General features: G+C 41.5%; 1 protein-coding gene across 1 annotated transcript; it reads left to right on the top strand.

Annotated features, from left to right (window-relative positions):
* The first annotated feature begins 201 nt into the window (after nt 1-201).
* mrpl23 (mitochondrial ribosomal protein L23) lies at nt 202-23,145 on the top strand. The gene is made up of 5 exons (XM_072673621.1): nt 202-299; nt 1,997-2,119; nt 7,011-7,093; nt 11,387-11,460; nt 22,583-23,145. Exons 1-5 carry the CDS (start codon nt 283-285, stop codon nt 22,745-22,747), a joined length of 462 nt encoding a protein of 153 aa, XP_072529722.1. The 5' UTR covers nt 202-282; the 3' UTR covers nt 22,748-23,145.
* Nucleotides 23,146-26,279: the final 3,134 nt, after the last annotated feature.

The raw sequence follows: 26,279 nt of genomic DNA, 5'->3' as shown, positions 1-26,279 counted from the left end.
AATAAGATCAGTGTATTAACTCTTCACATTTGTTTATGCAAAAACTCTAAACATGTCTCTAATAGTCTACTTGTGGAAGATTACAACAGTGGTCCCCAATCCTGGTCCTGGAGGACCCTCTGCCCTACAGAGTTCAGAAAATTGACAGATGAGACTTTTATTTTGGAGTGTGTCACCCAGTCAACACTTCCTGTAGTCATTGGGACGCTGCAGAGGACCTTGAGCACGTTTGGTGTTACACTTACAGCGCCTGTAGCAGCCGTAGAGAGAGGGATTACAAATATGGCGAGACGTTTAATGTAAGTCCTGTTAGCCTCCCTCTCCTCCCTGCCTCTACTGTGTCCTAATGTCATGTAATGATGTGTTAAAGCCTCCTGTTTCGGTCTGGCTGGCTAGCTAGTTAGTGCTAGCAGAGTAGCTTGTCTTACAGGCATTTGAGCTAGCTAGCTAGCTAACAGTTCACTGCCAGCCTGTCTGACTCCTAACTGAACGTCTTATCACCATTAAAACGAAGCTTAACTGTGTATTAGTTAATAAAGCTAGCTAATGTACAGGTGAATCTTTCTCCAGTAATGCTGCTCGTTCAGTACTGGAAGCTATAGCTAGCTAAGAAGTAGTAGTAGTAGGAGGAGGAGGAGGAGGAGGAGGTGGAGGTGGTGGTTACTGATGGAGTGTCTGGAGATATGAGTCCTTATTTAACCTGCTTGTGGTGGCCAGACACCGTCGTTAAGATGTGGCGTTCAGAGAGACCTGCGTTTAACATGAACATGCTCTTAAACTGCACAGTAAATGAAGCAGCACCTACACTTTGAGTAATGGAAGAGCATCACTTCGCATTTCCAGAAAACTGATTCCCTCTTTGGGCCCTAGATAGATAGTGCACTATATAGACAGTAGGGAGGCTTGTGAGAGTTAGGCAGTGATTTTTGGATCAGGATTCACTTAATAAGTCAGTTTTAACCAGCTGCTTTACTTTATTATTATTATTATTATTATTATTATTATTATGTGGTGGAGGGATAAATATGACATTGATTATAATATGACAGTACATTTAGTGGTTGGTGTGGCGCAACAGATAACACCACCACCTACCATTGCGTTACAACAACACCATGTGGGAGACCAGGGTTCGATTCCCGGTCTGGGTGACTATGCTGCGCTACACCAATAAGAGTCCCTGGGCAAGACTCCTAACACTGCACTGACCCTCCTCTGTAATACCAGTAACCTTGTAAGTCGCTCTGGATAAGAGCGTCTGCTAAATACCATAAATGTAAATGTACATTTACAGTGAATTGTTTAATATGTCACTATGTTTCTTTTCTGACATTTGAAACATTGAAGTGGATAAAAAAACATGTTTATATACTAAATATTGTTGCTAAAATCTTGTATCTCTATTTATTGTTTTTCACATTTTGACATTACTTGAATCAAGTCTTATAATTCAGTATCTACATGGACATCTGTACAAACTGGGGGGCTATTCTTTAGTAATACAAAATATCAAAATAAATGGATCAATCGAAATGCTCCAAATTGTCTTTTTTACTCTGACATCCGTTGAAAAAACAAAAATAATAATTTTACTGTAAAGTTGCCATTTTGGAGATAAAAAGTGTTTGTGTAAAATAGACAAATATTATGAGAACTGGGTACAAATGATTTGAATCAGTATTTAAGCCTGTGGTCCAATTCCCTGGCTGGGAGAGCTCACCACATTACACCGTGTAGTGTTAGGAGCAAGACTCCTAACACTACATTCACCTACTTGTGTAGCGTAATTTAAGCATACATCATTCTGCATAGGAGTGTCGGACGAATACCATAAATGTGAATGGAAACGTGATCAGAAATGTGGTAATCCGCCACGATAAGGATGTATATTTTGTCATATTTTCCAGAATAATATTATCACACGTGTGTGTGTGTGTGTGTGTGTGTGTGTGTGTGTGTGGTTCTTTCCCCCTCATTATTTTTCTCATTTATGCAGCTACCCTATTTACCAGCTGGGGAACCCTCAGCTGAGGATATTCCGGCCCACCTTCACCATGACTCTCGTCAGACCGGGCAAGGAACAGCCGCCTGAAACAGTGCAGTTTCGAATCTCCATGGAGTAAGTATTGTAATAGTGTTGTTTATGTACATGTTTAAAGCAAGTCTGGATAAAAGCACAAGACCAAGTTGAGTGTCTAATTCCTGTTATTTTCTGTAGAGTAATATAGATTGTGACCACTAGAGGGAAGCCAAATCTCAGTAATGATAGTTGTATTGATATACAGCGTGTGCTTGTGTGTGTGTGTTGAACTGTGAGGCAGTAAGTAGGTGGTCGTTCTAAAACAAGCCTTAGGATCCTTGAGATCATTGAGAGTCTTAAATGTAGGTATAAAAAAGATATTTTTAAGTAAGTATGATATGATAAATCTAGCATTGGTTCACAGCACAAATACAGGATATATGCAAAGACAGTTAAAAGTCTAAACCAAGTTAAAATAATGCTTTTTTTTTTTTTTAAGTCCAGGCAAGGAATCTTTCTGCAGCATTCTAATTATGGCCGGTCTGCATCTTTTTGTGTGTGTGTGTATCTGTGTGTAAAATGCATGCATTTTCTGACTAGGGATTAGAAGGATTACAGCATTTGTTGTGGATTATGCCTGGGCAACCTGAAGTGCAACATTTTCAGGTAACTCTGAATAGGAAACTGAAAGAAGCAACAAATACATAAGAGGTAACTGGGATGAGAAATCTGACAGAAATATGTGGGATGTGTGGGTGTCTGTAAAACCCAGAGCGAGGCACAGCTTGTAATGGAACCGGGTGAGGCATGTTGCTTATCATTCAGTCCTGTTTACATGTTACCGTTCTGACCACCTTCCAGGACAACAACGCACGTCCTGCCGATGACGTTTTTCACCATCAATAGCATCCAAACATTAGCTGTTTGGTTGCGGCAGTGTAATATGAAACAGGCAGTCAAACTGTAAATGAGGGGTCTAGTAGTAGAGCTCACATGTGAAGAGGACAAAGTCTGCTTTGTTTTCAGTTAAACCTGAGGGTGTACATCTTACGCCGTGACGCTGGAGCGCCACATCTTACTTATTATTCTGTCGGAAAGCGTTCCAAACCGCACGAGCTGGTAATCCTGCTGTGTGTTAGCACTTGCGTAAGCACAGAGGGGGAAGTTTTTTACCTTCAAGGAGTTCAGTGTTTTGTTTTCTCAGTCTTTTGTGATCTTGAGCGTATCAGTCCGCACTAGACATCCTCACCACCTGTAGCACAGTGCTGGAGCCATCTGGCCTGGGATTCAGCATAATGCAAAGGTTCTTAACTGGGCCAAAAGTCTTTGAGTTCTGAAAATGAGGCTGAATGCAGTCTGTCGTCATGCATGAAAAGTGGAAGGAGGCAGATAAATGTTTTCTAGGAACTGCTCCCCACCACCCTGCCTGTTATCTGTGTAACCATAGGCTTCCTCACCTCACGATTATACTGCCTATATCTCTTTAGGGTACAGCCCGCTGCAGCAGCTGCAGGGCTGATGTCAATCTTCTGTCCAATTCAAGCAATCTGTGTAGATTATTTATTTATTTATTTTTTAGTGGTGTAAATGTACCTGATGTGGTGTTTTCTTTTGGTTCTTTGACATTTGTTCCAGTGCGCCGGACTGCTGCAGTCGTTTTATCTGAATCTTTCATCTGAATCTGGAGTGTTCTCATCTATCATTCATCTCCCTGTTTTTTAGACCTCTGTGATGAATCACCTACTTAAAAGACTTAAAAGAAGCAGGATATGTGTGCGTGTGGGTCTGTGTGGGTGAGGGAGAGCGAGGGAGAGAGGAGGACGAGCTGTGTTTAGAGATGAGCGTCTGTGTTGTTTTGAATACCTTTTATGTGTGAAGGGTGGGGTCCTTCTGAAACCGGGAACGGGGAGAAAAGTTCGAACAACAGGGAGCAGGCTTGGGAGCTCGGCGAGGGCAGCACATGAAAAGATAAGCCGCACTGACCTCCAGGGAGCTGTTTAGATCCATGCCTAATAGCCTAGTAGCTCATTGCACCAGGATATCACTGCTTACTGCCCTTCAGTGTTGTCGTTAGTGATTTACTGAGCTGATATGCTGGGTCAGTGTAGGCAATGATGCTTACTAACCTTACTAATGGAACGGACATAGGTCAGACATTGCTGATCAGGGGGAGATTCCTGAAAACGTTCAATCTTGGTGAATAACAATAAAACTGACAATAGATGTAAGAAAGGAATTGGTCAGTTTACCAAAGAGCTTCGGAAACCAGAACCTGCCAAACGGTATTTCTTTATTATTATTATTATTATTATTATGCTCAAAACGCATTTAAATATGTTAAAATATTCGTATACTGATTTTGATTGATCCTGCACCTAATACTTGGTTACGCATTGTGCCCAACCCATTTTCTTTTAGCCATATTCTAATCACCAGTCATCAGGTAGGCACCTCCCTTTGTCAGTGTTTTGCTGAATTAACCCCACCACACCTCCAGAAGCCTCAGTGGTGAGGCCTGGTGTCCCAGACTCACTCCCCTCTAAGCTCACTTCACAGAACTATCACTTTACCAACCTCCACACTGGCCTCCCTGGTGACTAAGGCTGTACGTAGGCAAAATTGACCTCTAGGAATACTGTGTGGATAACAAATGGGTTGAGTAGTAGTTCATTTGTGAGCGAGTTCACATAGTGCTTTAATTACAGAGGTTTTGGGAAAAACTTAATAAACAAGCAATCTTAAGAACTAGTTAACAAAGTACTTAGTGTTATGAAGCTTTGGGGAAACTAACACCAGAATTGTTTCTGGAGTAATACAACAATAACCAGTAAACCCATTTTGAAGGAATATTGGTGTAGTGGTGACACTAAATACAGTTTTCTTTAAACAATATTGACTTTTACGAGAACATTGGTCATTTTCAGTGTATTTTATTGTATCTTTTTTTTCCAGGTCTATTTTGACCATTGGGTCCATTCTTCTTCCACAAATGGAAAAGGCATCTTATGATGTACTACAGCAACAATTTTCATTTATTTATTCTTTTTACTACTGCAGAATACGAGTGCCTCATAAGAACGCTGGTATCCGATCAGTAGTCGTTATAATATGAATACTTACAATCAGTATTCAAAGAGAGAGAGAGAGGAACCGATTCCTCTCCAGTCACTGAAGTCCCTGTTCCCTTAAGCAGTGCACTTTCTGAGAAACAGGAGAGCATCAAAGACCTCATGTAAAGTTGCACATATCACATTCGACTAGCCATGCTTCATTTCTCCTGCTGTCATGTATTCTCTGTGCTCTGTGAAGCATAGCTACAAAGCGAATGGCTCGGTGCCCCATGAGAGGTAACATTTTGGCAGTTAATGATGACTGCAGTTGCCCACGTTTTACAAAATGCTGTTTTAGAAATGTATTTGCTTGATGACGAAAGATGGTAACTGCTGTTAAGGGGAAAAACACAGGCAGTGGAAAGGGTGGGCAGTGAGAGGGTCAGGCCCTGTGGTTGGGTAGCGGAAGAGATCATCGGGGCAGTGATTTAAAGAGCGTTCCTGCTCTCTAATCAGGCGCAGTTTTTCCACTCAAATGACTCGGAAAGCACTTTGTTCTGATTACCATTCCACTCACTGCCTGTTGAGTGTTGTGCTTTCTAGGAATCCTCTCTCTGTCTGTCTGTTTGTCTCTGTCTTTCTCTGTCACAGACTCTCTCTGGCTCACACACTCACTCTCTTACTCCCTCACTCTCTCACACTGCTCTCTTGTGTGACACATAAAGTGGAACTCCTCCTCACAGCATAGCCGCGGCGCTTCACTTTACACTTTACACCAGATGTTGGAACATTGCCATGAGAATTTGATTGCATTCAGCCATGAGAGCGGGTGAGAGGTCAGCTACTGATGTTCGACAATTAGTTACGGATCACTAAAGCCACTTCAGCTCAATCCAAAGCTATTAGATGGAGCTCATCACTCCAGAGAATTTTGTACCAGTACCAATTTTGTACCAATCCAGAGGCTTTGTACCTCTCCAGCTGATGATTGGCATTGACATGGGTCAGTTCATAGCAGAACACCACCCAGCAACAAATTCCACCTGAACGACCCCAATACCCCCCAAAATTATTTTGGTCACTGTACATCGCTCAGATTTGAGTTTTTCTCTGCTGTAGCATAGTTGTACTGGCACTCGGAGGCCCTGAGAGTTAGTCATTTATGGACATTAGCTCTTTAGCGTATAGATTTTGATGGGCTTTTATTGAGGACATGTGTAAAAATACTACAGTAGTAAGGTGAGATCATCACACTGATTTTCACTGCAGTAAACACCACAGTTTTATGGTCTTTATGTGTGTAGAAAAATATCTTTTTACATCTTGCTGTAAAATCTTAGCCATTCATGCTTTCCAAGGCACGTTTTTCCTTGGAGTTTCAACAGGCCTTAGCGGTTACCGTGCGGTTAACGTGGCCGATTCAGCTTTCAGAAAGCCAAATCAGTCTGAATGTTAGAAAATGCTTGGCTTAGATGAATCAGCCTCAATGAACTGTGCCCACAAGAATGCCTGTCTTTTCAGAAAGCAAGGACTGAATGCATCTCATCTTAGGCTACGACAGTACCAGGCATTCTTGTTTCTAGTTTCATATTTCACTCTTTAGTTTTTATATTATCACTCTTTTCTTCAGTAAATGAACACGTTGATTCACGATGAACACATTGACTTTGATTAATTGCACTTTGTATTTAACCAGGTCTTTTGAGAAATTGTTCCAAAATGTTCTAAAAATGTCTTATTCCCTGTGAAACAAAACATTCCAAACACTATCTACTGGACCATCATGCTTGACATCTCCTCTAAACACTATGGTGTGTCTTGACAAAAGCAAGACTTAGAAGGTCTTATTTTCTTGGAACAGTCCGCTGGCCATGTCATTTGTTCTGTTCCACTGCCTCACCACAACTCCATGCCCTTGTTCTTTCTGATTTTTTTTCAAGGATGACCAAATTTGACGTGAGGAACTACCTGGAGAAGATTTACAATGTTCCTGTGGCAGCAGTGCGCACAAGGATTCAGTATTGTGAGTTGATTCTCTACTTAAACCATTCTCTACAATAAACCATGCATGACATTTAGCAATCCAGTGCGTTCAACCTGTTTCCAGATATTTGGAATGAGATTATGTAAGTATGTATGTATGATGAAAACTATGAGTATTTTTAAGCTACTTTTCTTATCAGTGTCCTAGAATGTCAAACTATATTTATCTTGGCATTGTTGAATATTGAGAGATTGGTGCATAAAACTGCCAAACTATGAACCTTAAATACTGTTGTTCCTCCTTTTTTATTATATAACCTCCTTCAGCACAACTAAAACTAGGCTGAAAAATGGAGAAATTCCAAAACCCAGAAAATGGAGTTATGTCATAAATGAATTTTGGGAGAAGGGCCACGCCTCATAATTCCTCCTCCTGGCCCTGAAACCCAAGTTCAACAGACTTCCCTGTCTCCTCCCTTTCTTCCATCATTTACCACACCAATATGGGGGTCTGGACTTTTTAGGGCATGGTCCTCACGAGCAAATTGTTACGAAACAGTCTAAACTCACCTTATTTCCGTCCCAACAACTAGCATAGCAAAACCCCTAGTCAAAACTGGCAAAGATGAGTGGAGATGGGAGAATGTGGTGGTGTTGATAACAAAGAGCAGCACATCACCACCAGACTTTGCTAGTTATGGTAATGTGAGTAGCTATAAGCTTACCAGCCCTCGTGACCACGGCTTTCTCGTGCCAGTGTCCACAAAAGGGGAGCTCAAACTCTGCACGCCACAAAACGAAAAACAAGCTGATTTTCCGTAAAAGAAATTCGGAGGCAAAAATTACAGGGTTGTAAACAGGCTTGTTAAATGACGTTAAATGAAGTGTTTTTTTCCCCAACCAAAGTCACATTCTTACTGTTTATACATCAAAGAATAACCTAAAATACTTAATAAATGCATTCTTTAATGTGAATATCAGTGTAATATTAATTGGAATGTTTTACAGCTCTGTTATATTTGATCAGTTACCAAACTTTGACATTGATTAAAATAAATAAGTAAAATATATCTGGAACAATAACTGGTCTCTGGCCTGTGCTGAGAACTTTATATTGAAATAGCTACTCTCAAACATTTAAATAAAATTATATGTGTGTGTGTGTGTATATTTACCTGGCATAGTTGTTTATTGTTTGGTGTTTTATGCATCATTTCAGCTATTATTTAATCAGACCCAGCGATCTTCTTCAAGTCAATTACAAACCCCAGGGGTTCATTTTGAGACATTCGGGATGCTTCTTGCTTTTGCCCTTTCGTGTGCCAGGTACCAGTCTGCAGTGATGAGGGAACAACTTGCTACTACTAGGGAAAATTAGGGAAGCAAACCAAAGAACATAACGTTTTTCACGAAAATTTCCATTGAAACTCTACACTACTATAAAGAGTTCTGGTATTTGCTGATCCCTTTTTTTCACCATACCTGTGCATTGAAGCACAAGCAACTGCTCATATTACAGGAGTTATGTTCTCTGATAAGAGGTTGGTGGGGACAGATGAGAGTGAGGGCAAATGACAGTGTGAGGTGGCTCACACGACACAATGTTTTTTCCCACAGTCACTTATCACTAAATCTGCTGCTCCAGCTTTCTGACCAACAGCTGTTCTAGGATGCCCTGTTTAACCGGACAGCCAAGAACTTACACAACCATTTTTTTAGGGTTGTGTTTAAAAAAAATTAAAAGGCAAGGGAATATTTTACGGACAACTAAACCGCGCTTATTACAAGCTTTATCATCCCGGAAAATTGCGACAAGGAGTGAGTTGCTGAATACAAGGGGGAATCACTTTTATGAGCGCCCTGTTGGGCTTTAGCCACTGGAAGCCCCATTTCCCTGGAGCAGCTTTTTTTTTTTTTTTTTTTTTTGCACCAATGTTGCGGGGAGCCAGTGAGTGGGCGGGCTGCGTTTTATGAGTGCCACATAAAACACACATAAAACAGTGGAACACCAACTACAGTAGATTTGGAAAAAAAAAACAAAAAAAAAAAAACAAGGCTGAGCGATCCCTCGGTGCGTCAGAGCAGGTATCCCTGTCTGCGTCATGGGTTCCACTCCATTGGCGGCGTAAAGGATGTATGAGTGGGGCGCATGGGGCTCTGACTGTTCTTTAGCACTCAAGGGTTCCATTCTTTCCTCCCCGAGTGTGGTGGGGTATTTTGGAAGAGGTTGCCATGGCTACCTCTCTGTCCTGGGATTTGTAACATGATAGCAGCCAAACCACAACCCCAAAACAGGGAGTTTTTCTTTCTTTTTCTTTTTTTTTTTTTTTTTTTGGAGTATGTGTGGGGTTGGATTTGGGGTGTGGGGGCAGTGTGGAGGATAGGAGGTTCAAACACATGAACAAAAGCAAGTCTTTTCACCTGGTTTGGAAGAGTAACCCGGCTGACCCTCAACTGAGGAGTCCTCTATCCTGCTTTTGCCTCTACTGAACCATCAACCATTGCCTCAGTGAGGCTGTTGATTTTACCAAGAAGGTCTTCCCCTGAGAGCACTGCAGTGATTACATGTAACCACACACACACACACAAAACATGCACACAGACACAGTTTCTCTCAGTTTTTTTCAAAGATGGTATATGGTAGTGGTTGAGGGGTTCAGAAGATGTTTTTCCTCCAGACTGCTTCCTTTGTTTATTAGCTAAATTGTCCAGAAGGCCTTTAAAGATGACATCATGTCCAGCTGGGAAAAGGTTAACATACTATCTTCCAGTCAACAAGAAAGAAGACAAAGCCTGCCCTTCAGCAGCCCAGCAGTTTGTAACTGCAGTTTTTGTCCCGTTTCTTAAGACTGTAAATCACAGACTGGTCAATGCTGATTATAGGAAGAGAAGGAGGCTGATGATGATATAATGTGCTGATATTCATTGGACATAAATTTGAAGAAGAACACATAAATGTGTAGGAACACAATTCCAGACATTAACAGAACATCACATTTAATAAAATACTAAAACTACATGCTTGAACATTATTAAAATAAAGAACATGGACCGTCCAAATAATAAATGAGAAAATCTCTTTTAAAATATGTATATTTAAACAAGTGACATAATTGACTCTGCAAATTGAAGATTTCTCAGGACTGTAAATCACTGGCTGATACTGATCACCAAGATGGCAAACAACAATACATTGGGTCAGTATTCGTTGTACATGAATTTGAAGTTTCTGTTGTGAAATGCAATACATTTGGAAATGATAATGTAATAATTATTATTATTAAAATAAAAAGTTGGCTGATTAAATATAAAATATAGACCAATATATCTTTAGTTCAAGCTGTGAAGTCTAAAAAGCTAACTACTTGCATCAAAACCTATCTGTGTTTAACTAATTATTTTAGATAGCTGTGTTTGCAAGACTAATTCATTAGGTCTTCAGTCTGTTTCATTGCGTCATTGATCTTCTTGCATTAAGGTTATTTTTCTTGAGCTACTCTGAAGACGCACATACATTCAAAATGACGTTAATGGCGAGGGAATGCAACCAGCTTGAGGCTGCAAACTTGCTCTCCCATGAACGACAAGCTTATTCTCACCTAATAAACTAAAGGTGCATCAAAGGGCTCTTTGAGTGATGACCCTGAGGACTTTGCGCTGACACGTCACTATTATAGGAATGCTTCTTTATGTTATGTTCTTTGTTAAACCAAAAGTGGCATCGCCTAAAGAAACCTGTGAATCACCTTTAATTTAGTATTGTAAATGTGGTGTTTAGGACAAAGCTAAATTTGGCTTTTTATCGTCCATCTTATCAGAATTTTCCCTTCCACCTTAAATGGTAGCAGTGGTTTCGGGCTGGTTTCATGCTGCGAGAACAAGCCACGTTTGATTGCGTACAGTGAACAACAACTGCGCAGACTCCCCATTTAATATGCGAGTTGAGCAGTTTGCCTGTGACTTATGCAGTTGAACCTGGGCATGTCTATTCATCCATTTCCCTGTTAGACATTACCATTTTGAAGAGTTTCTTATACAGAAACACAATATATTCAATTCAGCTTTATTGTAATTATACTAATACAGGGTTGTACAGTACAACAAAACACTGTTAGGCTAAGTCTCCAGTGCAGAATAGGTAGGACATGATACAATAGACACAAATGTACATTAAACTGGCTGATTTAAGCGTCCAAACTAAGTTACTATAATAATGATAAAATTGACCAGCAGCATATGATGCTGCATGTCTATATATATATGTATTGGGAGTACGTTCCTGTTGTGAAACCAAATTATTAACACATTTAAAAGGCTTTTCTCTGTATTTCAGGTACAAACAAGAAGAGGAACCACTTAAACCAGCGTGTGAAGAGGCCAGATTACAAAGTGGCATACGTTCAGTTGGTAAGTGTGCTCCCATGGGCTGTAACAGTAGAAAAGGCCCCTCACCTACTGTGAAACAGCTTGTATCTCCTGCTATTGATCCTACTGGCCACCTTGATGTCCAAAAGTTGCCTCTGCCATTAATGTTGAACGATTTTAGGGTGTGACCTGTAAAATAACCTCAAATGGTGTGTCAATGGTGCCTTTATGGGAGGGACTGTTGTACTGAGTTGGAGTTATTAAACAAAACAATCCCCCAGAGGAAACGGGGGCTGTATGGGCGTTTGAGCCCTGAGCTTTTGTCTCTTTTCTGAGGGCTTGTCGCAGCTTATGTTCCTTTAGAGAACCCCAAGGCGCAGGTAGCCTTTGATGCAAAAACCTCACCTTATTGTGGTCTACTCCCAGCGTCCCAGTGCTGTTTGTTTACTTTGTGTCTCTCCCACACACTTGGCTCTGCTCTTCTGAGAGAGAGAGAGAGAGAGAGAGAGAGAGAGAGAGAGAGAGAGAGAGAGAGAGAGAGAGAGAGAGAGAGAGAGAGAGAGAGAAAAAAGGCAGTCTGGGTTCTCACTTTGGCTGAAGGGGCACGAGGTCTTCTTTGGTTACCCGCCAAACTTATTGCAGGAAGTATAATCTAAAGTTCTGAACCTGGCTGTTATGGCAGGCTGCTGAGGGTTTTGTTTTTGTGGGCATCAGAACATTTAAGGTTGGTCTTGTTCCAGAGGCAGCGGTCACACCTGCACTTGGGATGAATCCTGGGCCTTGGCTTTGACCCTGCTGTTTGAAGTGCGCCGCTTTCAAAGGCGTGAACATATCTTCATCTGATCTCCTCTGATCCAACCAGAAAAGCTTCTTTATGTCCTGATGTTTTAAAGTTTGCCAGAGAGGCATCAGGTTGTTTATACTCCCTTTCAGGCATCAATCTGGAGAAGAATTAATTATTAAAATCATCAAAACACAACCGTTTGTAATGGGATATATAATTGAGGGACATATTAATATTTTAAAGGGGAGCATCCTCTGTGAGGAGCTGATTCACTTCCTTTGTGTCTTTTGTGCAGTCGATTTAATCTTCTCTCAAGCTCAGCTTCAAGGTGCCTGCATTACTGGCCCAGAGCTTGATGTTCAATAGATATTGACAGTTCAACTTGAATTTCTTCACTATTCGAACATGTGCACACACAGACATCGAGAGTTGCTTCATTTCAAGTCGAAATGTCAGTTTTTAGTTATATTGCAGAACTGTAAGTTGCTGAATGTCATGCTTATTTAAGCGTGAAGGATGGGAGTCCTAAAAAGCTGGAACTTTGCTTAAACGCATTGATATGAAACTGAATTTCCGGCTTTTTTTGGGGGTCTGGCGGTCTGCAGAAAGAAAAAACACGCTGCCCAAGAAAAACCCTCCTTTCTTTTCAGTGGTGGGTAAAAAACAAGATTGTTCCTAATTGACACCACATGTGGGGGAGTGTTCTGTGGTCTGATACCCACAGCGGTTCCCCCTGTTCAGCCCCTCCCCCACACACTCCATAAGCTAATATTCCAGCACTCAAACAAGGCAGAGCTTTCCTTCCCTTTCCACCCCCCCCCCCCCTTTTTTTTTTTTTTTTTTTTTTTTTTTTTTTTTTTTTTTACAAACTCCAGGCTCGTAGTGAGAGCCAGGCCTCCGTTTGGGGGGTTCCTCGACGACCACTTACAGAACAGACGTGGGATCGGGCAGCAGGGAGAACCGCTGGAGGCGAGGGGGGGAGAAGGCGGGTGGAGGGTGCATGGAACGGGTGACTGAGGGCACGCTGGAGCCGTGCCAAAACAGGGAGGTCCAGAGATGGGGCAGGGAGGTCTTGAGCAAAATAAAATCTTGAGAGAATATCTAGGCTCCATGTAATAACTGTGCAAGTCAGTCATGCTCCAATTAGTAGTATCCTGAGATATTTTTGCATTCTCCGAAAGGTCATGACCAACTTGTCCCTTTGTAAGATGTAGAGGTCTGATGTCTCAGATGGTTTGTTTCAGTTTGACTTGCATAATGTACCAGTGTATTGCAATTGTAAATATAGCTGAAAAACAGCTGTTTGAGCAGCCAGGAATCCAATTGGGCCTCATTGACCAATATCTTCCAAAGAAGTTTCTTCTTGAGAAAGAATGTCTACGCCAGATTTGTGACGTGTTTTTAAGCTGCAGAATTGTTCGCAGCGCTTAAGATTGATCCCATTGACTTCGCAATCTGAACAAGGAAGAAATTTCTTCTTCGGAGTAGTTGGTCGAATAGAGCCTATTGAAAATATGGCATGTTATAATCCAAGGTTGGTACCTTCAAATATGATAATTAACATATGGACTTTATATTTACCAGAATTTATCCTGTGTATCAGTATTTGGTGTGTCAACCCTTTATTACAGCTCCCATTTTTGCTTTCAGTCTCTCAGAGAAATCTACAGCTCTGAAGTTCATTGTTAGATGTTGAAACTTTTTTTTTTTGCTTTTTACCATCCAATTAATCCCAAACATTTCAGTGATTCAGTGATGTTGAGGTCTGGACTCTGGGGTGGTCGGTCAGTTGTTCTGAGAACACCAGCTGCTTCTTTGTTTGAGCATTTCCTTCTTTTTTGGGGGCTTCTTAAGCTTTTTGATCAGCTCCACGTTTTTTAGACTCACAACGTTGTCGTCTTCTTATAGTGAAGAATGGACGCGATCACCTGTGACTTTTTTCACAACTGAAGCCAGTGTGGAACTTCTTTTCTTCTCCTTCTACAGATGAAAGCTTTAGGTGCTGTGTATCTGATGGGACATAGTGGTCTACTAAAAACTGGTTAAGATTCTCAACATTTCATTTTGGAAACCTTTTTTTTTTCCCCTCACCTATTTTCTTTTGACACCCCCTCTCTCCCTTCATGGAGTGGGTTATCTTTATCCAACCTTCTCAGAAATAGCTCCTGACAAATGAAAAACATGTAGTTTAGCTATTTTAATTGAACAGGAAATAAGTTAAGCGTAGTCTCTGCTTTTTGCACTGTGCTGTAATTGTCTCAGGTTACAGAACCTGACAAAGGAGTTTGTCCCCATAGAGATGTTGCTAACCAAACTGACTTTTCCGGTCCTGATGGCTTGGAAAGCTTAACTGTTGATTGGAGAGACTTAAACTGACAGTGTTGCATGCAAAAGTCAGCCCCCATCATCTTTCGGAAGATATTGCTTATAAAGCTTTTTGAAGATTAGGCCCGGCATAGACTCGCACTCTTCAACTGTGTTTTTTTTTTTTTTTTTTTAGCTTTTAGTGGTAGAACTATGTTAAATAAGTATTTTTAAGAAGGCAACAAAAAACTACTGCAAATAGCAAATGTGTTTGCTCAGGAGAATAGTGTCTCTTTCCAGGATGAGTATTAAATAATATTTGGTGTCATTTTGATGCCAGATCTTGTGAAAGGGCCGCATGCAGCATAGGCAAGCTTGGACATTTAGAGTACATAAACGTATTAGCAGCATTAGGCTAGAAGTCATTTTTAAAATAGCACTCGTTATTTGACCGTGCTCTATGTAGGAACTATGATGTGTAATATATTTTGGCAGAAGAGAAACATGTGCTAATTAGTTTGAAGCTTCAACTTAAAATGCATGGTTGGCCATTTCTCCATTGCAATTTTTAAATTTCTTGTCAAGTCCTAAATTGAAAATTAAGTCTTGGCCTGGTGGTGGCGGCACCTCAACCAAACTGCCAACCTTCACATAAATCTATGAATGAAAAACTAATTATAAGTTTCTACACATGGCTTCACATCACACAAGGTAGCTCTGTTTCCCATTCCAGGAGACCATAATGTGACTATGCAGAAAGCCACAATCAGTAACATCAGTGGCCAAAACACTGTTTATCTTATTTTTGTTCTCCCCCACATTATGCTCTAGAGGTCTTGCACTGTGTGCTTGGATTTGGCAGCAACTGTTGCTTATTGTAGGTTGTTTAAGATCTTGTTGCCCAGTCTCAAGAACCAAGTGTGTGTTTTTGGGCAGTGTTTCGTTCTGAGCCCAGCTGGTAACCAGGCTACCTTTCAGCTCAGATCACCATGTTCTACATGAGTTTGAAGCATATTGGGATCAATTACCAGGGAACAAAACACTGTGAAACCTAATAAGAGTGAGGCGCACTGCTGTTTCCTACTCTGATAGTTTCCTTCTTCTTATACTGTTCCCTTTGCCCCTGGGCAAATTAACACCCTTTCAGTTTTCGCTGGAAAGTGTGTGTTTGGTGTGGGATCTTGATCTGATCAACACTAGGTGGCAACGTTTGGCTTTGCTGGTTTTGATGGAGCGCTGGACCCCAGGACCTCACTGTTATGGATTCTTTGTGGCTAAGGGTACAGTAAGCTTGAGCTTTCAGCAGTGAGGGGGAAGGTGTGGAGCAGTTTCCCCTGTGTCCAAGTCCAGCCAACAGCAGGAAAAATCCCCCACCATTCCACTTCACAGTCAGCTTCCTGCTGAATTCTGGATCTCAACACTCTCAAATGCTAGTTGCTGAATCAGTAGATTCTTTCAGAGTGGAAATCCTGCTATCTGTGAGGAATTGTATTATTCTAAAGCATTTGGATGGTCGTAAGTCTTTTGTGCCTTCCTCCTGCTCACCTTGTCATGCAATTCATGGTTCTAATGTTTTCATCCAAGCAAGGAAAACACCCCTGAAATACAGAGTTCATGGGCTGTGCAGCTGTAAGGCCTGTTGTGCTTCCTTTGTAAAATGTGGGGAAAGATGTTTTTACTTGATGGTGGTGGATTTTCTTTTCCTCAAAAAAGGGGCCCATCCGATTTAAAAAGTCAAATATGAAGTCGGAAGCCCCCATCCTCCCTCAGACTCATTCCCAAAGATGAATTTTGGATGTTGATTTTGAAATATGTAACGGGACACAATATCCAACAGGATTTTGCAATTTGTCATTAACGATACAGAGTTTCATAAGAGCCGGAACATGGCAAGGGAGAGCGCAGCATGAATAATGGAAAAGAAAGCAGGGTCTCTGGCATCCTGTTTGAAGACAGCTTGTACACACGGCTCCCCAGCGGACAGCCGCCGGGAGACGGCTTCTGTAAGAGCCAGCAGACGCAAGGAAAGGACATGATACTTGACCCCCACCCCTCTTCAGAGGCCTTGTGCTAGTCACTTCTATCATTTCCTGCAGGTCACTCTCATTTAGATATCATTGTAAACACTTTCAGTCATAAAACCCCCTTGATTATGCCTGACCCTTTCCCACCCCATCCCACTTTGATCATTCTCTCAACATGGAGGCACCACCCGCCTTTTATTTTGGTATCGTTTTCAAAATAAATTCCTGAGATACTGACACTGCTCTTCCTGTTATGGTGCCAACTCCTTCGTTTTCCTCCTGGTTAGCCATTTGTTTGCTGTGCTCGATTCTGCCTTTGTGTGTTTCTAATTGAGGGAGGGGTCCAGACGTCATGATGGCTGGAGGAATTTCAACACTGTGGAGTTTATCTTTGGATGCTGTTGACAGGGTTCAATATCCTGGTGGCCCAAAAAATAACCAAGACTCAGACAAGCCTCGACAAGTGAACGGACGGGTCAGGCTGTTGCCAGGCAGAACCTTGTGGAATGAGTGACTCAATGGCTTTAAAAAAAAAAAAAAAAAAAAGAAAAAGAAATGACACGACTGATTTTGGACGTAGTGCTGAAAGTAGCCGCTGCCACCCCTCCCTCAGACTGGCTCCTTGGCTTGGCTGTATTTATTTAACAAGCTGGACTCCATGCCAGATGATTGTCTAGAACAACACGGAGGGGGAAAAACAATCTCTCAATTGCAGTGGAAACACGCTTCTGTTTTGCAGTAATGGGTGAAATGTCTGGCTTATGGTTGTCCTCTGTGAGGAAACATAATACATTTTGTTTCATTTTTCCCTAGCACCACTTTTCCCTGGCATTGAGGTTTCATTAGAGTGGTTACGGGAACAAAGACTCGAAAACCTTCTCCCCTGCTTGGCTCTCGTGGGGCAGCTGCGTCTTGGCATAGGGAATGCCATGCATGAATCATGTTCTCAACTGCTGTGGGCAGTTGGTTTTGACAGCTGGGTCACTCGACTCGTGTTCAGAGGAAGTGTGTTTTGCGCAAATGCTGGCCCACTACTGTGGGACGGGGAAGGCGTCAGGGTCGGCGGGCGGACAGGCAGGTTGGCACAAGCCCAGTTAGAAGTTAGATGGGCCAGGAACGCTTGTCTTTCCAGAGCTCTGTACAGTAGTGCCACTGGGTCCATGCTGTTTTTCACAGCGGGGGAAGCAAATTTGACACACTCGCACAAAACCATGCCCTGCGTATGGGGGAACATTTGGTCATGCTTTTGCTGCCTGTCGTAATGATTTCAGTCTAATGATTTTTTTGTTGCTGTTGTTGCTGTTGGCTCATGGTAGAAAAAAAAAAAGATCTGTGGGGTAGGACCGTTTTAGGCCACAAGGAACCCTTGGTGAATGTTCTTGAGAGGACTGTTCTGTAAAGTTTTACTCAGTGAAAGAATGTCCTACTGAGATTCACCATTGTCAGACTTGTTTAGTTGAAAACTTGGCACAATTTCTAGTCAGAGAATCAGCTGTTAGTGTTTTTTGTGCTTTATGTCCATAGGCTCAGTTCCAAACACATCTGTACTCGTCCATCAACACACCCAGCCCATAGTATTTTGTTGGTCACTGTGGTTGAAGAGGTAAATGAAATTTGCGAGTTTTGGGATGGAGAGGAGGTCATGGGCTGGGCAAGAGCAGCTAGCTCTTGACTTGTGGTCAACTTTGGGATTTTCCTTTTTTTTTTTTATTTGTTTGTCTCAACCTTTCGTCTTCTCTCTGCATTTGACAGACTTCAGTCGGTCCCCCCACCCCCCCTTACAGTCCCTTGCCTTTTTTAACTACTTGCCTGACACTTGCATTACCCCTGAAGAGCTATAAATCCTTTCCTAATCAGCTGTGTCTCGAACACCCCTCCCTGCTATTGCCATTACCGTTACCACTGCTTTCTCTCCCTAGCCTGATTAAGGCTAATTTCTGGTATGGTGTGCGTCAAGACCCAGAGATATGAGGCATCTGAAGGCAGCCAAATACTTGTGGTTCGTGTGTATCAGTTGACAGGCCAGGCTCTGGACCCAGAGGAAGTAACAGTGTGGCCCACCCAGAGAGGCTGGCAAAAGGAGCTGTTTACAAGCATCTCCTTGCATTTCCTACTCTCTCTTGTCTGGTAATGAACTTGTTAATAGACTTCCAACGTTACACAAACCAATCCTGACGAAATATACACAAATTCTCTTGGCAAATTCTCTTAAAAATGTTTGATTTATGAATTTATCCCTCAATTTGCTCCTGATCCAAAATGTTGTTGAATTGAACATCAGGAGAAGAAAGAAGGGCCTCCCTGACGTGTTGGTGGTACTCTTCCAGGTCCTAAACTCTTGCAGACGTTTCTTTTTTGGATATTCTCTAGAGGGTTTAATTGATCTTTGATGGGAGTTTACTTTTGAACTTACTTCTTTAAGCAGCAAACCCTTCAGTGCACCCCCAGTACCAGTGAATAGCATAAAACTCAACCCAACTTGCCTATCAACAATGTCTGGGGTAATTAGTGCATTCTGAAGTCTGCATATTGTCACTGTCAGATCAAAACCCTGTCCAAGTTTTATTGACAGTATTGTATTGAATTTCTTTTGCCCCCTCCCCGTCTCCTGAAAGGTTACCAGTTTGGAGATGCAAGGTTTTGTTCCAACAGCAACAATGCATTGCCTTCCGTCATTACTGTAGAGCAAATACTGGACATGGAGGTGAGTGAGGAGGGCAGGGTGTTGCTCTCTTTACGGAAACCCCGTCTACTGCTGACCCTTTCAGACCAGCCCAAGTCATGCCAGCTGTTCCTGTTTAACTGATTGTGGATGTGATTGTAAGACACAAGTCACTGGAGTTCACCAAGGGTGCGTGCTTGGGTGGTTCCACATTCATTCTACAGCTTTAGGTAGATGTCTAAATGTCTTGGACCTGGCATGTTTCTGACACTTCTTCCATGTTCTTCTAACATCCAAACTTGAATGCCAGCTCAGAATTCCCCGTTCTGTTTTCATTTGTAGAGAGAATCGGTTCCACAAGATTTTACAGTATTGGTTTCATGTACATTCCTGTCCTGCAGGACACATATTTGTCCAAACAACATTCTTTGCTACACGGTAACATCAGATGCTTTGTTCTTGTTTTTGCTGAGGTTTCTCTTTTTTCAGCATCTATCATAAAACTGCCCTGATTCTTTGTTTTCGTTCTCTGTTTTAGCCTCTCTATAGGTTTGGGTTTTTACATGAAAATGGCGTGTTAGAAGACTGTAAAGAGAATGGTTGGACAGAACCCAATAACGACATTTGTGTTCCATGCTAGATTTCCTTTTATTCCCCGTTTCTCATCCATGTTTAGAACATGTGCAAGAACATTGTTTAGCTTAATGTGTCAGTGCGTAATAGATGGTCCAGCACGTTGAGCAGAAAATGTTTTGGCGGACTAAGCTTTAGGAGCTATGCTCCTGCTGATGTTGTGCAATACACTAGTTGATGCACAGTGCAGTGTGCAGTGTATACATTTCGGATGGTGATATTAATGCTTTACCCCACTGGTATAATCAAACTATGGAAGTTTGCTCCACAGCTCCAGACAAGAGTTTGTACACATCGCACCCAAACATAAATGCAGCCATCAGCTGCTGGCAATGATGGCTAATTTGTGAATTGTTTAATGTTTTGGTGTGGGGGTGTGTTTGTGTGTGTGTCAGAGAGAGAATGTTTTGAACATGGTGGCTTTTTCTTTTTGTTTTTTTTGTTAATCAACCCAGTCTTGGGCATATTCATAGAGATTGGGTTAATCACCTTGATCGTGAATGTAAGCATGCAAGTGCAGGGAGTGCTGTAAACTCGGCAAGCTATCTGTCGAAACGTCTAATCATGCTAATGTGGATGGATAAACAACTGCACCAAAGAAGAGAGTTCCTCAGCCTTACCCTAGTAGATATTGATTTTCAGTCAAGAGCAGCTCTGTAAGCTATTATTCACAAAGATATTTTGATGATGCTATTGGCTAGTTTTCAAATAGCACCCCTTCATCATTTTTATAAGATATAGCCAGTGGCATGTTCCTGTTTCTTTGTAAATAGACTATTGTTACATATTCCCTTGTACTTTTGACTTCACATGAGATTTACAGAGTCATTTTAAAGTAGCTAGTAGAACATTTGTACTTTTTTCCAGAATGCAATTTATGATGTAACTACCCCTCACTCTTTTTACACACTTCTGAACTCGGGATAATCCTGCAGAACATGGCCCCCTTGTCTGCCTCAGAGTTTACTACAGGTGAAAGGAACAGGCATTTTTGGCATCAGATTTGGTACTCTGTTACCAAGGCCCTGTTTTTAATAGGTTTGGTTCTTGTACGTTCACTTGGACGAACTCTCTGTTTATAGTGTGGGGTTTTGCATTCCTAGATGGTTGAGTTTGAACACCACTACCAAGCTTTGGGATCTTGATCCCCCCCCCCCAAACCACACACACACACGCACACAAAAACTTTTAAAGTGTGGCCAGACAGGACCAAATAAGAACTCCTCGTTCTAAAAGAAATGCTGGAACTCCAAATGCATAAATGCATTTGTCCTGAGCGGCACTGCTTCTCATTAGCCATGGCTTACAGCAATCCCCTTGTTTCCTCTTGCTGCTGCCTAACTTTGTTTTATCACTGGAACAACATTGGTGAGCCCTGATACAGCGGACCAGCAGCACCACCAGCGTGTAACCGCTGTGTATAAAGGGGCCTAGTCCACTTCTAATGATTTGTGCTTTTCCCCCTTTCTAAGAAATGAACTTCTCATTGTCCTCCTAGAGGGACCAGGCCCTTGAAACATTAGTGATCTATGCATTTTTGGAGCGTTAGTTAGTGAAAGACCAACATTCCGGTAAGGGGTCATAACGTTCTCTCTCCCTCATGCCTAACCAGTGAAAACCCTGAATATATGAAAGATTTATTTATTTTTCTTGTCGCTTGTTAAGTAATGGATCGGCTCTCCCCCTCGCCTTCTTCCTAAACTCGTTCCATCACAGTGATTGAGAATAAGAAGGCATTTACCAAAATTCACTAAATTCAATTTCATTTTTTTTTTGGTCTGGCTTTGTCCAACCATGCAATATATCCCTTTCCTTTGGCTCCATCCTTTGATGGTCATGCTGATTGTGCTCTCCCATCGAACAGTGTAAACTATTTGCTGCTTGAAATGGTCTCTGAAGAGTTATAACATGTTGTGGAGGAATTCAGTGCTCGTTGGCCTGACAAAGGGGGGTATTTTATAGTGTACCAAAGCACATTGAACCAGTTATACTCAACAGAATAAATATAATAAATTACAGTTCATGTATCCAGGTGTTCCAGTGATATTACTGATAGATAAGTCACAAAAGAAAAAACGGATCCATAGAATAAATAGAAAATATTGAACATGCTTGGTTGTAATATTCTACCTAGACTGTGGATTTTTTTTTTTTTTATTGAATGAAAACAGCACATCAATGAAAATAACAGGGTGGTAAGACGAACCATAACTGTACCATCAGAACATTTATGCTTAGCAGTTGCAGTAATATGAAACTGAGATTTCTTTGTCTCTGCATAATGCAACCCTTATAGTTACCTTGAAGGTGAGATAAGGAAGACCAGAAAACTGCTGACATGCCAAGTAAAGTTCACGTACGTCCGTCAAGCTCCTTCATGCAGAGAATCTGTACTGTGTTGTATATTAAAAAGAGTATTCTCGATGATCCTCGATCCTTAATGTTGCTATGACCTTATCTCTGCATGCCAGGAGACACACTAGGCCAAGCAAGCCCTTTAGAACGGCCTGCATTCACTCTGAGACTTTGATGTTTTCAGTTGTGTATTGGGTTGTAAACCATATTTCACAATCAAACAAGATGAAAAACAGGACTCTTGGAGTGAAAATGTCATGTGGCGAGGTCTTGGTAAAGCAAAGGGAAATTGGAATTTAGACCAGGGGATAGAGGCTCATGATCAGAGGACCCCAAGTTAAACAGTTCACCCATATTGGTTATCTCCCCTTAAACTTAAAGGAATTCCTGCTTTTCCTACAGGGCCAGCAGCAGACCTTCCAGTTTCCAGATCTTTTCCCCGAAAAGGATGAAAAGCATAAAGAAGACTCTGTGGAGGGGATTCAGGAGAAATTCATGGAAGATGAGCGACAGAGGCAGAAACCAGACCCCAGGAGAGGGGGAGTCACTGAATGGTTCGGTCTCTAAACCCCTCCAAACCCACGTGAGAAAAGCTGAGAACTTTGGAAATGAGATGTTTTTGTCCACTCGTTTGGTCGTTTGCAGGATTATATTTGGAAGCTGACTCATTTAAAGGAGGTATTCTGCCTCCTGGACATGTTCTGTATGGCCTCACTGCATGTCTGTATTCACTGCAGTGTTTTCTGTTTGTTAGATTATTTTGATTTCCGATGTTCATTTACCAGAAGTGAGACACAATGTAGTCAGGTTCTCTAAATGAAGCTTAGCGATCCTTGTCTGTGACACCTTCAAGTGTGAACTAGAGTCCGGATATTGGTTCAGGTGGAACTGAATTTTGTCTCAAAAAAAGCCTTGAACGAGACAAATGCTTAAATTTATCTTCCATTAAAAGATGGAAACCTGTAGCAGTGTGTCTGTCTGTTCTTATTGAAGACCTTTTAAACGTCTGGCATAAGCTGCACAAAGGGCATCTTCAGGGATTTGTTAAAGCAGTTTAGAGCTATTCCATTATTCTTCTTGTGCAAACTTTGCAGGACAATTCTTCATCCTGCGCTGACAAGAACAGCTCCTACTGTAGTTGTTCTTCTCCACACATTGTTGCGTAATTCCTTGCCAGTTCTCATACCAGAGGAGCTGACCTCACCCGGCCAACCCGTTGATCGCCAAGGAGAATGTCAATATTGATTACATTTGTCCATTGTTTTGTGCTCGGAAACGAGCACCCCCTGCATTGCTATAAAGCAATTTGATTTAAGGCAAAACAGAAAGAAAAAAAGACTTGTAAGTCAGCAGCTGGACAACAGAGAGAACAGATTCCTGTCCAGTGTCTTCACTCCTTGAAGAAACTCCATGTGAAAGTTGGGAAATCTTGCTCAGCTGTTGCCAAGCCTCCCACAAAAACAGTACTGCCCCCACTCATCTCTTGCCCATACCTATTAAAGCTGTAGGCACAGGGCATTTCACACAGTGCTGATGATGCACCTGGCACAGTTGCCTTCTTTGTTCATGTACCAGACTTTGGGACCAATCTGAACTGAGCAAAGCATTGAGCAAAGCTTTCTAATTAATATTTGATGGTCACTTACAGTTCAGTGGCTGGACTTGTAATTATAATTTCAATCAATTAGTTTATTCATTTTAATTAGTGCACAACAGTGGGGAAATGGCATTTAGCTGGAAGTCAATTTCATAACTTTCAGTGTTAATTTCATAGCATTTTATGAAGTCACGGTAAGTATTATGATAAAAAAAATAAAGTATTTGTAGATCTTAAACTCAGACTGTAGCCCTAACCCAAGCCGGACTAGTCCAAAGCTGACAAGCTTCAAGACTGCCCAAAGGAAAATGGCTTTTCTTATCTATACCCCCAGGGGTATAGCCACAGATGGGAGGGCCCCCAGGGGTTTTGCCACAAATGCAAAAAGCATGAGGTCTTCTTCTGATTAAGTCTTACATTGGTCTCAAACGGACCAATAATGAGACTAAAAGGGGCTCTCAACTTGTATATTTCTTTCCACAGAGTGAGTCCAAGTGAGACTGAGCAAGAGCCAAGCCTTCATTAAGTCATTAAGGCAAAATTTCTTGGTATTTTCAGACTGGTGGAATAGTTTAAATGTGAGTTATTACTTAGGCTACATTTTGTGATTCTGTTTAAAATTAGTCTGTTATTGTTTTTATATAATCAAACTATCATTAATTACTCAGTTTGGATTTTTTTTTTATTTTTGCATTGAATTTATGTTCTAAAGAAGTCTGATCTTCAGCGACGTCTGGAATTGTCACAAACATGACAAATGTTAAGGAAACCCATATGTATGACCACAACTCTCAATAAATCTAAGTAAAATCAGAGCAGTATTTTCTGCTGCTTGCAAATAAATATAATTTACTGAACCGTAGTTCTCAGTCTTGGCCAATCTCACTCAAGACCAGAGAATGATTTGGGAAGACCAATGGCAAAGACCAAGACAAATGTGAACAATAATGACGCCGTTATTGATAAGCCTAATCAGTAATGACAATACTTCTATGTCCAAATGTTTGTGGACACCCCTTGCAATGAATGCATTCAGCTACTTTAGGATGCACTCATTGCTGACACAGATGTGCAAACACACACATACCATTCGGCTAGTCCCTCTAGAAAAGTATTGCCCCAGCATTGAGCTGTGGAGCAGCGAAACTGTGCTCTCTGGAATGATGGTGCTCCATTTACCACTTTTAGGATGAGGTGGGTGGGTGATCATCTAACATCCTGACATCACTAACGCTCTTGTCGCTGAATGCAATCAATTCTGCACAGCAATACTCCACAATCTAGCAAGACACTAGAGACAGTTACTCCAACAAAAGCAGTATAAACTTTTTTTTTTTTTAAATACCTTTGATTTTGGAAGAAACAATAAATGAGCAGGTGTCCTAATACTTTTGTCCTTATAGTGTGTGTTTGTGATGTTTTTATGTTTCTGCTGCTGTAACGATGCAGTTTTCTTCAGGATCAATCAGTCAATCACACAATCAATACAGTCCAATCCAACACAAGTCTGAGACCAGACTTGAGTACTATGGTACACAGTATTTGTGTTATATAGTCAGTCTGGACTATGTACTGAATGAATTTTACTGTTTTAGATAGTGCTGCTTAAATAGTGCTGCTTCACTACACTTGAAGTGATCAAAGCTATCATGAGTTTAGTTGGAGAAGCTGGACAGGGGGTAATACTGCAGTCAGGCTTTTCATCAGTTCTCCCAGTCTCATCTTTCTCACAGCAACTGTTACATTTATATCCCACTCTTCTGCTTTATTTACATTCACTTGCTGCACTTTCCGTATGCAGGCCTGCGTCTTTCCAGCACCTCTCTCTCTCTCTCTTCACCTCCATCTAGGAATGCATCTCCCTCTCTCTGGATGTGCCTCATCCCCATCCCCTGCTTTTTATCTTGTGTGTGTGTGTGTGTGTGTGAGCGCACATCTTATGAAATGTACAGTACAAGTCGTTTTACTGTCCGGCTGTGAAAAGCTAATGGAAGGGGGCTAAATATTTTAAATAGACTTTCAAATTCCCCTGCCTTCTCATTCAGGCTGACGTTAAAGCTGTGAGCATGACCCTATTTTTTTTTTCTTTTCTAAAACTCTAAGTTTGGAACTGACATGACATCATTGGCTCAGTTTAGAAAGTGAGGCACAAGTAAGTTGGCGCGTGCTCAGCAGTCGCACCATGGCAGGTTGCAACACCAGCTCAGTTTCATTTCTTCACTATCTATATCACACTGTTGCCTCTATAGGCCGATGCATAGCTCTGTCGGTCTTATACATCATTTAAGTTGTCTCTGCTCTGATGAGCCTACTTTTAATCTTTAACAGTCATCCTGGTCTCTAAGCCTTATTTGAACGTCTGCACAGTCTGACTTGAGCACTGCAGAGATGACCTATTGCATGTTCCTCTTTAGCTCGCCATGTTTTTTTTTTAAAGAGAGGGAAATTTACAAGAGCTATCACGTAAGATAAACTAACCTTTTCAACAATATGAATATATTG

Source organism: Salminus brasiliensis, chromosome 2, assembly GCF_030463535.1.
Source record: "Salminus brasiliensis chromosome 2, fSalBra1.hap2, whole genome shotgun sequence".
Taxonomy (NCBI): Eukaryota; Metazoa; Chordata; class Actinopteri; order Characiformes; family Bryconidae; genus Salminus; species Salminus brasiliensis.
The sequence above is the reverse complement of the archived record's forward strand: the minus strand, read 5'-3'. Positions and strand labels throughout refer to the sequence as shown.

Excerpts from the sequence above, each read along its gene's own strand:
- mrpl23 (XM_072673621.1), top strand. Across the intron at positions 2,120-7,010 it reads CAGTTTCGAATCTCCATGGA|GATGACCAAATTTGACGTGA; the intron begins GTAAGTATTGTA and ends TTTTTTTTCAAG. Across the intron at positions 7,094-11,386 it reads GCGCACAAGGATTCAGTATT|GTACAAACAAGAAGAGGAAC; the intron begins GTGAGTTGATTC and ends TCTGTATTTCAG.